The sequence below is a fragment of the Falco punctatus genome (genome assembly GCF_963210335.1).
Source record: "Falco punctatus genome assembly, chromosome: 11".
Taxonomy (NCBI): domain Eukaryota; kingdom Metazoa; phylum Chordata; class Aves; order Falconiformes; family Falconidae; genus Falco; species Falco punctatus.
The window spans coordinates 29,845,353-29,859,136 of record NC_137591.1 but is presented as its reverse complement, the minus strand read 5'-3'; the positions used below and the strand labels follow the sequence as shown (position 1 = coordinate 29,859,136).

The following is a 13,784-nucleotide window of genomic DNA, read 5'->3' as shown; positions in this document are numbered from 1 at the left end:
TGCTTCTAATGCTTTTATCAAGAAAATCAGTTTGTTCAGATAAAACATATTACGCTCATTTTAAACGTGTCTAGCACTTTGGGTGATCTCCAAGGAACCTGGCAGATGTGAAGGTAATGGATTCAAATGAAGGGTCTTGAAGGTGAGTATCACATGTGCCTGCAAACCCAGACAGAAGTTTGGGTCTCAGGAACTGGGTTAAGTTTCCTAGCCAGCTTCAAGGTCAGTTGGTGCGTGAGTATAGACAGGGAAGAGAAGATATATCCCCTTGATAGCTTTAACTCAGCATCTGTCCAGCACAGAACAGGCAGCAGAGGCACAAATCGTGATGTCAGAGGGAAAAACCAACCCCTTTGTCACATTCTTACTTGGATAAGCAGGGGTTGTGTGTGGAGCACCTGGCTGTGTTGTGATTGGTTTGACAGCTCAATGGTACATGTACCAACCGTGGAGGAACATCCATGACCTCTCCACACCTTCCTTAGGCCAGCTGCACCATGGGAGAGCTGCTTAGAGAAGAATTAATTTACTACAAGCCCAGCCAGAGCCATCCTTGGGCTTTTCTGGAGAGGAAAACCTCAAGAGGTCCCTCACAGAGGTAGCTGCAGCTCCAAGGGGCCAGCCTGGAGCCACCAAGAGGTTGTCCAGCTCTGCAGCCACATGACAACTGAAGCCCCAGGGCTCACATCCAGAGCACAGCAGAGAGATGAAGGCACTTAGCATGGTGCTGACGCTGGAGAAAGCCACACATGCTGGCCAGTCTTCCAGCCACGAGAAGGTAGCCAGTCTCTCACTTGTCTTGGTTCCTCACATCTAGACACCTAGGAAGGCAGTTGGGGCACCTTGCCTTTCTCCAGCATCACAGGTACACTGAGAGGAACGCTGGATATGTTCCCACAGATTTTGGCTCAAAGCCCATAGACACCAACCAGACTTTACTTCAAATCCTACCGTCACTTATTACTTGCTAGAAAATGACTTGCCTTTCCCTGCATTTCTTCTCCTCATGCAAAATCCAGGGCTCTCTGCAGCCCTTCTTGGACTGGAAACCCCAGAAAAGTTATGTGCACACACCCTCGCTTCCCTCAGTCCACAGCCAGCGTCACCAAGAAGGAAGGTGAGCACACCCCAAACAAGCAGATCCAGCAGGCAGCGTGGCTGCCTGGAGGAGGAGGGACACGGTAGAGTCAGTCAGTTGCGTGGGTCCACATCCAGGACTTCAAAGGAGCATCAGCAACAGTCAAACAAACACTCTGTCTGCTGGCTAAATAATGTCATCTGCAAGTGATTTGCCCTGTCACCACCAGTCTGGATGCTTTGCCTTCGCAGACGATCAAACAGGAGGTCTGCTTTCCAAGATTTGTCATCACCAGAACCCGCTGCAGCTGCCTAAATGCCTCTTTCCAAGTAGCGCGAGCTGCAAACACTTCATCAGCAACTTGCGTCATCCCAGCCTAAGTGCTCCAGCGTTTCCAGAGGGTGGACTTAACCCTCTGGCTCGTAGATTCACACAGCACACGGTAACATTTGGGCAACTTCAGTGGCATTTCTGGCTGCTCCGTGCCAATGTACCTCTGCCTCGCAGGGCTGGAGGAGGCCGTTTCCACCCAATGTTGTGGCTGGTCCTTGGTCTCCTCACTGAGGCAGCAACAGCCATGCTCAGCCTTGTCGATGGCTGTCGGATGACTCCAGTCTGTCACGTAAGGAATTTTATGTAGTCCTCATGCAAACCATCACAACAGATGTCAGATGGTCTGTGCAAACTGGGGCTGGATTTCACATCTGGAAATGGAGACAGAGTGGCATCACCACAGCTGGGCTTGAGATGAAGGTGAGACATTAAGTCCAAGCCTGCTGATCCCACTTGGTGTCATGGGAATGAAGCGACCCTGGGCAGAGGAGTTGGTGGGAGCCTCAGTCTTAACAAGACTCCACGCGCTGGGATGTCACTGCTGAGCTTTGAGGCTGTTCCTCAAAGAGCTCACATTTCTTAGAACACAAGTGGGAAGAGGGGAAAGAGGAGAGACCCTGGCTTTGCCCCAGGAATGGAGGATCTCTTAGGAGTTCCCCACCAAAGATGAACTAGGAGACACACCTAAGACACTAAGTGCAAGACAGCTACCAGCTATTCGCTGAATCTTTCTGACCACCTAGCAGAGGTTTGGAGGACAGACAAAGTACACGGAGGATCTCCAATCCTCTGTTAGAAATCCACAAGTTGATCATCTGGAGAAGCAGAACTGGAAGACAGCTAGCGGTGAGACCAGCAAGAGGAAGGGTGGGGCAGGGGAGTAAGGTGGAGGCCATGCATTTCATAGGTAGGAGCTGTTGTTGATGTACATTTGAAGTAATCCTGATTTCCAGATGGGCTCAAGGCTCTGGTTCTTTGGAGGCCAGATGTTATGAAACACCACTGCAGCCCACACAATCTCCCAGCCCAGCTTGCTAAACTGACTGGAAACATCCACGTTACCGGGAAATTACACAGACAAAAGCAGACATCGAAGGACAGGGGGAGAAGGGAACATCTGGCTGCCTCTGGAAGCCCCGGGCATGAGGTACCTCATCCCCAGACAGCTGTGGGGGCTGCAGTGACCTGGCCTAGGGAAAGGACACGGTGCTCACTCAGGCTGTTTCAGCGCAACCTCCTCCAAAACCCGCTGTGGCAGTTCAGCACTGCTTGGGCAGCAAAACCACTCGTGTCCCTGAGATCAGCGCACACAACCACAGACATGGATCAAAAGGGAGGGATCACACGCAACCCAGACCCAAGGTCGATCCTCTTCCTGCCTTGGACCACAAGTGACAGTGAGTTCAACACACAGAAATGCATTCAGCTCCAGCCAAAGCCCAGGAAAAGGAGGAAAGCCAAGCCTGACCTTGGTATGGCTGAGCACATGTATGTGTGTTTGCAAGCACTTCATCCAGCAGCTTCCACAACCAAGCTCTTCTGTGTCACCTTCTCCATCAAGCTTGAAGGTACAACCACCTCCTTGTGGCTTCTTCCCTCCATCAATGCCCAGATCCCTTCCCTAACAAGGTTCTCCAACCACACTCCCTCCCCCTCTCAATCACAACAACCTCCATTCCTCAAACGTGCATTATTTTTCCCCAAGACCTTCTGCTTCTTTTCCTGCGGCAGCAGCTACTGAGGGAAAGAGAGAATCCCATCCCCTTCCCACCTTGTATAGCATGAACAGACAAGGCAAAACTCCAGAGATGGCATAGGGCTGGTGGGATGGACAAAGATGATGGCTTGATAATGGTCTACTGCCTTCCACCTTGTCCTATGTTTATGGTTCTTCAGGGGAGATGGCTGGACCTCAAACGTATGTACAACATCCAGCAAAACAGGAGCCCCGCTGTAAGACTCTAAGCTCTATCATCAAACAAATTCATGAGATTTGCCAGACAGCCACCTTCCTTGGTGACCAACAGCTCCCAAGCCTACCTGGGCCCCAGCTCATCTTCACAGCGCCAGGTGAACTCCCCAAAGCTCTCGTAGTGCTGGTTGTAGTGGTAAAGGACTCTGTGCAGGCTAGGGGAACCCAGGTCCAGCAGTGTGTTGTAGGCTGTTTGCTGCTCCTTGCCACTGGTGTAGCCATTGAAGAGGTTGTAGATCTTGTCTGCTATTTCTGGGCAGAAGGACATGGGGTATTCAGTGAGGTGCAAGGAAAGGCATGAACAAAGCCCACCAGGCTAAAGCTCAGCTCTAGGGAAACAAAGACCAGAGCCAAGATTTTCCCCTTGAGTTATGAGTTATGTCATATCAAGACAAGGTCCCAATGGATGAGCAACAGAGTAGATGGCATTCCCTAGATTCAGTCCAGGTTAGGTTCCTGCAGTTTGGTCCAATTAGGAAGAGAGACAGATGGCGTCATCAGGTACTGTTAGTGAAACACCATTATTTATGAGCAGGCACACAACTGGGGGTTCTTGAGCACAGCCACCACCTACGCTGCCAGTTGCCCAGTTGCTTTCTAGGCAGGACAGGCAGGTCTTCCTGGCTATCCTGGTATGTCCTGAATGCCTGCCCCTCCACCCACCCTGCCACCCCTCCACCAGCACAGAGTAGCTCTGCACTTGTTTGTGGAGAGGATGTATATCTCCTGCTGCCCTCCACACCAACCCTCAACACTACGTTGAGCAGCACTTGGGCCACCACAGGTGAAGGAGGTGTTACAGCCAGTTCACGCGACTTGTGTAGGGACATGCTAGAAGGGGGAACTCCCTATTGCTTGTCGCAAGCATCATAGTCCAGCAGCTCTCTCCATCTCACCTTGAGCTTTCACGTCATCTACCACAGGGCAGGGGGTCTTGACTGTCACATCACTAGACCTGGAGCGTCTGCCTGTGTTATCGACTCCCCAGAGTGTGAACCTGAACGAGAAGGAAGAAGGTGAAGCTCTGGATTACCATGCAAGCACAGGCAGCACCAGGCAGGAGCACCACAGTCAGGGCAAGGGCGCTGCCATGGCACAGGGAAGGTGACTCACATGTAGGTGGTGTCGGGCTCCAGGCACCGAATGATGAGGGAGATGGTGGAGGAGAGCCTGTCAGGCACTTGGGCCGGCATGGCACAGGGTGACTTGGCACCAGAGATGATGTCGTCCACGAAGCTCAGCACCGTCTCTAGGGAGAGAGGGGAGGACATACCACGGGTGATGACACAGGTGTCCCCGGGGCTGTGGAGAGCCGCCGAGGTCTGTGTCCACTACCATGCTGCCTGGCGCTGAGGGGGACCAAGGCTCATGCATGAGGTTGGTGCAGAGATGGACCTGTTGCTTTTCCAGCAAGGCTCATCACCATGGCATGGAGCTGCCACTTCTGCAGCATGGTAGGCAGGAGAGGGGCTGCTTTCTCCTCCACAGAATACTGGATATGTTGCAGCATCCCCTTGCAAAGAGGGAGGCAGAGGCTCTCCTCCAACATCTCCATCCCACCCTCCCCAGAGAGAACCAGCGGAGTCCCCCCTCACCTGTCTCCACCTTGGAGTGGTCCATTCTGTCGGTGACTTTCTCTTGACGGAGGAGGTAGTCAACGATCTGCACCCCTATGGGGGGCTCCGAGTGCCCCCACTCCAGCACCACCAGTGTGCTGCTGGGCTCGTGAACGGTGGAGAGCCGCAAGCTGGGAGGCAATGCCAGCCAGTCAGCACCTCAGGAGGGCAAGGTCTACCAGCTGTCCCCACTGCCCACCCATGCTCACCTTCACCCATGTCTATCACCACCTTGCTGTACTTTTGTGCCTTCAAAAGGCAACAAAACCACTAGGCTGAGGCACACAGTATGGGAGATGGTGCTGAGGACAACCTCAGCATGGTGCAAAAGGCAGCATGAGTGTGTTTGCTAGTGCCACTCGCTCTGCTGTGCGGACCACACGCAAACGCGCCAGAAACGAGCTGGCTTCTGTAAGGCAGTCTGTAGGGACTGTTTTTGCGTTACTCTGTCGCAGAAGAAGGGCTTCAAAGCCATTAACTCATGGGAGAGAGCAACCTCAGGAGAGGAGCAATTCCCCCTTCTCCCACCGTGGCTCTGGGCATGCTGGCCCAAAGGGCTCCTTCCCTGGGGTTGCTCTGTGGGGATGGATCCAGAAAGAGCTCCCCAGTCCTCAGCTGAATTTAGAAAAGACACTGCATCTCTGCACACTGTCTGATTTCCAGGTCCCCCATCCACTTACAAACCTGTCCCACGAATCCACCCCAGCCCCACCACCTCCTGCCACCATGCCGTTGGCCATTGCCGCCGACTCCTCCCCATCCCATCACACCACGAGGCCAGTCTGGACATGCATGGAGACCTACATGGGGTGTGGGAGAGGCGCACAGGTGGGCAGCCCATCAGCCCCAAAGGCACTCGAGTCACAGCGGCACCAGTCCTCAATGACATCCCCGCTACCCGAACACCACAGCGAGCTCATGGTGGCCTCCTGCAAGAGCTAGGAGAGATGAAAATTGGGTAAGCACCCAGGCAGGTTAACTCCCATCCCACCACCACTCGAGTCAGTGCTCATCCATCCCCCATTGGGTTCAGCATGGTCCATCCACCCTGGAGAGCAAGGCTGGCCAGCAGGCAAGGGCTGCCACAGCTTGACATAATGCTACCAGGGAAAGCTGCCTGCAAAGACCACCCCAATGCTGTCCTGCCACCTCCATGCCAACCTCCATGCCAACCCCACCACCCCCAGGCAGTGGTTTCTCACCCGCTGGGTCTGGTTGTTGGTGACCAGCTCGTAGATGGGGGCTGCTTTGGTGACCTCCAGCAGGATGGGCTCAGCTGGCATGTCGGGACTGGAGGCGACATGGCAGAGCGGGCAGGAGGAGGGGCAGCGCCCGCGGCTCTGGCACTCCATCCGCACGCCGGCTGCCATGCGCTTGGTGCCTGACTCGGAGAGGCTGGCGATGTACTCGGGGAAGGTGAGCACCTTGGGGTCCCGCTCACGCTCCTCTGATTCATCCGAGGGGGAGTTACCTGGAGAAGGGGGAAAAGAGGGACACCAGGGTGGCCTCCAAGCCATCGATAAGGGGATGTGAGGGGCTAGAGCCCTGCCTTCTACCCAGGAGAGAGGCAGTGCTGCCTAGAGACCCTCTGTATCCTTAAGAGCTCCCCATTTGCTCTGTAGGGATGAAACACTCACTGGTTTGCAGAGGAGGAATCAGGACCAAAAAGTCCACCCTGGCCTCTGCTGTCTTATGTCCTTTTGTCTCCCCATGCCTCAGTTTCCCCAGCCCTTCACTCGGCACTGGGACACGCACCCTTGCGGCACATCTCCACGAGAGGGAGCCTCCTTCATACGGCTGGAGACTCGGCAAGGACCTGGCTGGACACCTTAACTCCATGCTGATGCCCCACCAAACCCCCCTGCCAAACCACTCTGCTGCAAAAGCTCTCCTGGTCCAACAGCTGCCTTCTTCACCCAGCTCCCCCGGTTCCCAAGGACCTGCACCAAAGGTGGTGCAACAGAGCGTGCTGGAGACCAGAGAGGACAAGCATCAGACCGAGGTGCACAGAGTGATGCTGACTTGTTAACCTCCCTGCCCAAAGGTCTGCAGCCAGCAGCACCAAAGAGCTCAGGGAAGAGCAGGGAAGACTTGCAAGTGCCTCACGATGCCCAGATGCCTAGAAAGCTCCTGAGATGGCTACAAAGCCACCAAGCCCCTCTTCAGTTGCTTTGCCCCTCCTGTACTCAGTCCCCAAGCAGGAGAAAGGAGATGGAAACAGTTCCCTTTCAGAAGCTGGCTCAAGCCTGGCTCATCGTGTCTCTTCACACTGTCTTGGGGCATAATGGAGGTGAGCAAACTTGCAGCTAGGCAAGGAAACAGGGTATTTCCCTAAGGGCTTAGCATCATCACAAAGCAAAATAAAATGGAGAGATGGAGCAGGCCACCCAGAGAGGTTGTGGAATCTCCTTCTCTGGAGACACTCAAAACCTGCCTGGATGTGACCCTGTGAAACCTGCTCTGGGTGAACCTGCTTTAGCGGAGGATTGGACTAGATGGTCTCCAGAGGTGCCTTCCAACCCCGACCAGTCTGTGGAGGCAGGTACATCCATCAGGACCACAGACCCCCAGCCAACCTGTGACAAGACTGAAGGCCCTGTGCACACAGGGGAATATCTGCAGGTCTTAGCCTGCCAGCCTTCAGGCAACCCTGCAGTCCAGCAGGCTCAGATTTACAGCAGGAAAGCATCGCCGCTGTCTACGCCTTTCCCAGCTCCGTGCCAAGCTGCCCGATGCTGACTGCCACCGTGTCCCTGCCACATGGGGCAGTGAGCCAGACTGTGCACTTGATGGGCTCTTCTCCAGTGCTCCCATACCAGGAAATATTTTGACACAAGGGGAAAAGTCCTGGCACAGCAGTCAAGAAAGTGGAATCTGCCCATCACTGCTGCGCCCTGGCTCACATCACCCCACTGCTGCGAGCCTTGCCATGCAAGGGAACGGTGCTTTTCACCCAAAATCCCTGCCAAAGGATGTCCCTGGCTCTACACCTAAGAAAAAATGGCCCAGAGGGACCACTGATGGTGGTTGGTGGTGTCAGAGGAAGCTGAAGGATGCCCAGGCAAAGCCTTGCCCCTTGGGCAGGCTCAGGGCATCGCTGGTGGTGGCTTGGTACGGGCTGGCTGCTGCAGGGAGCTGCTGGAGAGCACGTCCATGGCTCAGTGGGAAGATCTCGTTGCAAGGGTTTGCTGAGAAATGGGCCAACACTAGCCTATCCTCAAGAGTCCTGCAAAGAAAGCAAGGCTATTAAAACCCGGGGTACAAGAGCATTGCTCCACAGCCCCAGCAAGCTGGAAACACATCGCTTTGAGCTGGCTGTGAATTGCAGCTTAGCAGGCACTGAGGAAAGGCAGAAGAGCTAGGGAATGATTTGTCTCTTGCAATTTCTCAATCGATATCCAGCTCCTGACGTTTGCAAACAAAAAGCAAAGGAGGGAAAGTGGCAGGTGCCAGAGCGAAACCGAAATGTGATACTGTGGGTGGAAAGAGACTGCCAGACCTGAAAAGCCTCCAGGCAGGAAAAAAAATCAAAGAGGAGGAAATTGCAGGAGGGAAAAAAAAGAGTACTTGCAATCAAAAGATGCTACATCTGGAGACAGCCCATAGCAAAACAGCCACGGGTCTGTATTTTCGCAGGTGGGCTTGGGAAGAAGTCCACACTCCAGGAGGTCTGAGCCCACAGGATCCAGACTCAGGCTCAGAAAGAAGCTTTTCCCACACAAGAACCTTGGAGAGAGAACAAATGTCTCCACAGCCGGGACACAGCAAGAGCAGCACCAAAGGCTGGTGCCAATACTGAGAATTATAAAGCTTCATAATGGAGATGATGTGGTGGTCACAGTGCCTGTGAGCTCCGAGCTCATGCTGTCTGCACCTGGTAGCTCCTGGGCAGGGAGCAGCAAACCAAGGTCACCTAAAAAGAAGCAGCTCCACGCAGCATCCCCCACGTCCAGGCTTGGGAGCTAGTTTTTGCTTGCTGCTCAAGCCTTGGTGGTGCAACCCGACTTCCCCGGCACAGGCAGCAAAATGCCTGCAGGCAACTTTGCAAAGGCAAGCACAAGAGATGCTCTGGTGCTGGTGACAGCAGGCAGGCATTAGGCTGCCTCTGCTTTTGGAAAGCTCAATCCAAACCAGCCATTGCCTCCCTGCAAAACCCCCTTCCACTGGGGATCTGTCACACCTCGCTGTAGTGAGGGCACCGGAGGGGATGCAGCAGTGCCAGATGTCCCCTGCACCACAGTGAACCTCCCAGTTCATAACTGGTTTCCAGACATTAAAAGCGCAGCACTGACAGACTAGGAGAAGAAAACACATTAGCAGGAAAAAAAGTCTGGCCGCAGGATGCAAGTGGTAGAGAGCAGATATGGTGGAGACAAAAGGAAAGAAGGAACGGGATTAAAGACAAATAACAGTTAAGTCCAGAATCAGGCAGCATGGCTTGGTGGGATTAGAGCATTCATCTCCCTAGGGAAGTGGGTATTTATCTTCCTTTCTGGCCCGGACTAACAAGTGCTGTAGTCCACAGGAGTCCTTTGGCCGGCATTAAAGGGTGCAAGAGCAAGCTGTAAATAAGAGGATGAGATGGGATGCAGCCCTGACACGGGCTGGGCACTTTCCCTGCAATGCCAAAAGCAAACCCATGTCCTGCTCACATGGGGTGGCTGTGGAGACCCTTCCTGGGGATGAGCAGGGCTCCTACCTTTGCTGATGTCTTCGTACTCCAGCCAGAGCTGCCGCTGGACCTGCCTGTTGGGATACCAGATGGAGCAGGACTCCTCAAAGCCGTACACTGCCTCCTGGATGTAGTGGTTGCCAAACTGGTCCAGCAGTGCCACGAAATCTCCACGGGATGTGGCCCCATCCAAAGAGTGGAGCGCATTGCTGAAGGCTGGGGAGAAGATGGGATTTGATGCTCGGATGCCAAAGGACCCCAAGCCCTTGCCACCTCCCTGCATGCTTGTGATGGGCAACCAGTCTCTGAGCCCATCATCTGCCAGAAGAAGGCTGTGTGTCCTCTTGCCACCCCTTTTCCCTTCTCCCCCCCCGCCCCGCACACTTACACTGGGAGATGGTCAGCTGGTTGAGCCGGACGTGGTACATGACTGACTGCACCTTCCAGTGCTGCAGGAGGGGGTACCCGGATACCTCACTGAAGTTCACCATCCCTGCCAGAGGAAGGACACGGGGGCTCAGCGCCACTGCTCAGGGATGCCTCACCACCGGGATGGCTGCAGCCCCTCGTGCTGGGCCTGGGGCAGCACAGCCAGCAGGGGGGAAGAAGCCAGGGGAAAGGACTGTGCATACACCACACCCCCAGGGAGGCAGCCAGGCATTCGGAGCTGAGGGTCAGCTGCTCCCCAGCAATTAAAATCATGGCTTTGAAGGAAAACACATGGGTTTGTTTCATCCTGCCGTCTGGGGCTCTGTGTCAGAAGATAACGAGCCTCCTCCTGCATCCCCTCCTGCTTCTTTCCCACCACCAGCTCCCAAGACATGCCCAGGTGTGCTAATTATCTCACTAATGAGAGTTGCGTGTTTTAATGAGCTGTTTGCAGGCCTAGGAATGGTCACCATCATGCCCCATGTGCCCAAGCATGGCCAACCAAGAGGCCCTGGGTCCCTTTTGTCCAGGATTGAGCTGAGTGGGACACCTGTGCAGGGGGAGATCCCACTTGTCAATGCTCACGGTCCCTTCAGGCATTATGGCAACACTGGGGCTGAGCAGGACCTGGGTTTTTTTCTCTTCTCCAGGCGAAGACACTCTGTTCCTCAGCCATTTATTCCCCAACACTGGCATTATGAGAGCCAGAAATTCATGGAGAGCAGGCCAGCCGGCCACTGTGTCCTGCCCAAGACACAAGTTGAGGTTCATGGCAGCTCAGCTTCCATGAGGGATAAAGAGGCCACCGAGCTTTGGACAAAGCCCCAGAAAAGGAATTGAAGGGTGCCCACGGCTCTGATTTTGGTGATCAGAGCATCCCTTGGTGTGCCACAGCAGGATGCCAGGACACAGCTACCTCCTCCCTCACAGCTCTGCTGCCGTACAGCCACCATACACACCTCTGCTCGGCGCTGAAGTGGCAAACTGCTGCTAAACAGCCACGCAGCAGGAGTTCAGGAGGGTGACAACGGGCACCTTCCCCCTCCGTAACAAGAAATGAAGGCGGAGGATAAGCAGGATAAGATCCTTTGCCTTCCAGTGCCTCTCCCTTTGGTGCTGGCTGCTCCCAGCAGCTCTTCCCTGCAAAGTGTTTATGCAAAACCAGCCCTTCCTTACTCAGCAGCTCTGCCTCTCGTGTACTGACAGCAATATCCAGATCTACTTACCAACAAGCAGGGAAGATTTTACTTCTTTTCTTTTTTTTTTTCCTTTTGTTTTCCTTAATCAGCCACAAAAGAGCCAGCAGAGTAGTGGGAAATGAATAGGGTAATTTACTGGCTTCTGCCTCACCAACATCATTGCCAGTGGAGTCCCAGTCCCACCAATCCTGCTGTGATACTGAGGCCCCAGTGGCAGTGCCTTCGTTACATCCAGGTAACCACGTCAAAGGCAGTACAGCCCCATCAGGAAGCAGGTGTCCTCCATCCAGGGCTGAGCATCCCCATGGCTGCAGGGGTGACCCACCAACACGTCTTTTTTTGGGGTAGCTCAGCCCTGCTGGGACCTGTCAGCGCCCTCCTCCCTGCCTGCATCTGCCTACGCACAGGGCTACCTCGCCATGCACCTGGTCAGGGCAACCAGCACCCACCAGACCCTGGGTCCAGCCCATGGGTGCTCCCCAAAACCCTCCTGGGAGCTCTGCCAAACAAAGCAAATGCACAAGGTCTTGTATGAGACCACCCAGCAGACACCTTCCAAAAGACCTTACTATCCACATCCCTCACTTAGTAGCTGCCTGGTGTCCTCAGCCATTTCGGCCAACAGTAAAAGTACCAAGGAAACAAAGGCTATTTAGGGGTGCTGGCAAAGCGGTGGAAGAAAAGTATGTCCTTGAAGGTTGTCTAGGAATCCATGATAACCCTATTGCTCATGGGCCATGATGCTCTGGCAGGACAACCCAAAACATTCTAGTTTTGTTCCAGCAGGGTTTGAATGCTTTGTTATGCCAGCAAGGGGGTTCTGATTTGGAAATCAGATTAAAAGTATTTGGAAAACCTTTTTGCCTTGAATAAAAAAAAATAATCCTCTTTGAAATACCCAGAATATCCAATGGACACTTGAGCTTTTACACTGTACAATTAATTTACAGCCTTTCCCTCTCCTTCATTTTTAATGCCTTGCTCTTACCACTGCTGCTGCTGCAGGTGAGCAAGAGATGCTAAAGCCAGATGAAGTACATCCCATGGTAGATATATCCCCTGGGAGGGGTAGGTGCTGAAGCCAGGCACGCCAGCAGCCGCCCTGCTGGGAGAAGCACAGATCTGGCTGGACTCACTCACCCGTGAGGAACTCAGGGTCGGGTGTGGGGTCAGAGAGTTCCTCTTGGCACTGGTTCTCCAGGGGCACCGTGGCCACCACCAGCCCATCTGGCAGCTGCTGCTCCAGTCCCCGGGCAAAGTTGTTCTGCCTGGAAGTTAATTGCAGAGAGGAAGGAAGGGCTAGAGGACTGGGGAACTGCCTGGGATCATCCCCACCAGCTGGAGACACAACCCAAAAAGCCACCCAGCACCAAGCCTTTCCTTTGGGTACAGGTTACAGAGATGTCTACTCTAGATGGAAAGCTTCAGATGCGCCTTCCTCACCAGCCCCTCCATCTCCTGCAAAGCTTGGCCAGATGTGGATGCACCAGGCAGTCTGCTAAGGCCCGGTCTCAGGCTGCTTCCCATGTCTTCTTGGAGAGAATGGTGAGGTCTGACCCTGCTGGGGTCACCTCCCCATGTCCCCAGCTCACCTGAACGTCCCTTTGAGCACCTGCCCCGCAGCCACCTCCTTGGAGTGGTTATTGTAGCCATAGAAGATCTCCCCGAAGAGTGTCTGGTTCATGGGCATCTCACGGGGCTCACCGCAGTCCCCTGTCTCAGGGCACGACTCCGAGATAAGCTGGCATGACCGCCCATCCGTGCTCAGCTTGTAGTCCTCAATGCACCTGGGAAGCCAGCACAGGGTACACCATCAACTGCAGCCCCCACCAGTAGGGACTGGGGCCGCCAGGCCACCCCAGTAGGGATGCTGGGAACAGAGGAGACCCTCCCACCCAACCCTACAAGCTCAGGCTGGCAATGGCAAGGTACAGCAGCACTTCGGGGATGTTCCTGTGGCCGGGGCGGTGATGGGTCACTCACCCGCAGAACATGAGGATGTTGTAGAGCAGGGGTTCCTCGGGCAGGGGGACCATCTGCTGCAGGCACAGCTGCTCGCAGCCCCCATTGAAGCCATCTGAGCAGTCCACACCAACGTGACGGTCATAGCAACCTGTGCCGTCCTTCATGGGGCTCAGTCCTGTCGGGCACTGGCAGGGGTGGGGGAAGCAAGAGGTGAAGCCCCCAAGGAAGAAATCTGGCCCTGGGGCTGAGGCAGAGGGGAGGGCTCCAGCACTGGAAATCGCAGCCTGAGCGATGCTCGGATGGCTGCAGGACAGACAGCAGCAACATCGCCCGTGGCTGCAGATATTCCTCCTGCACCAAAGCCTCTTTGCAGCCCTGGGGACAGTGCAGCCCCTGGAAAAGGAGCCCCCCCAAGCTCCCCCACCAAGGTAATGTGCTGGCATCAACCCCACTCACCAGCACCCAGCTCTGGTGACCACCAAAGCAATGCTACCCTTTCGAAACCCACCATGTGCCCCAC

General features: G+C 54.6%; 1 protein-coding gene across 5 annotated transcripts in view; it reads right to left on the bottom strand.

Moving 5' to 3' along the window:
* The window catches only part of ASTN1 (astrotactin 1), a 66,875-nt gene that overhangs the window by 13,191 nt on the left and 39,900 nt on the right, over positions 1 to 13,784 (bottom strand). For all 5 annotated transcript variants that reach the window (XR_013931274.1, XM_080407512.1, XM_080407515.1 and 2 more), the window contains 11 exons: positions 13,283 to 13,449; positions 12,892 to 13,086; positions 12,440 to 12,567; positions 10,060 to 10,164; positions 9,699 to 9,887; positions 6,202 to 6,470; positions 5,804 to 5,937; positions 4,979 to 5,130; positions 4,497 to 4,632; positions 4,280 to 4,380; positions 3,452 to 3,635 (listed from right to left, as the gene is read on the bottom strand). Coding sequence is in view for 4 of the 5 variants with exons in the window: in XM_080407512.1 (XP_080263638.1) it covers positions 3,452 to 3,635; positions 4,280 to 4,380; positions 4,497 to 4,632; positions 4,979 to 5,130; positions 5,804 to 5,937; positions 6,202 to 6,470; positions 9,699 to 9,887; positions 10,060 to 10,164; positions 12,440 to 12,567; positions 12,892 to 13,086; positions 13,283 to 13,449 (1,760 nt within the window). In the remaining variant the exon portion in view is untranslated. The remainder of the gene's footprint in view (positions 1 to 3,451; positions 3,636 to 4,279; positions 4,381 to 4,496; positions 4,633 to 4,978; positions 5,131 to 5,803; positions 5,938 to 6,201; positions 6,471 to 9,698; positions 9,888 to 10,059; positions 10,165 to 12,439; positions 12,568 to 12,891; positions 13,087 to 13,282; positions 13,450 to 13,784) is intronic.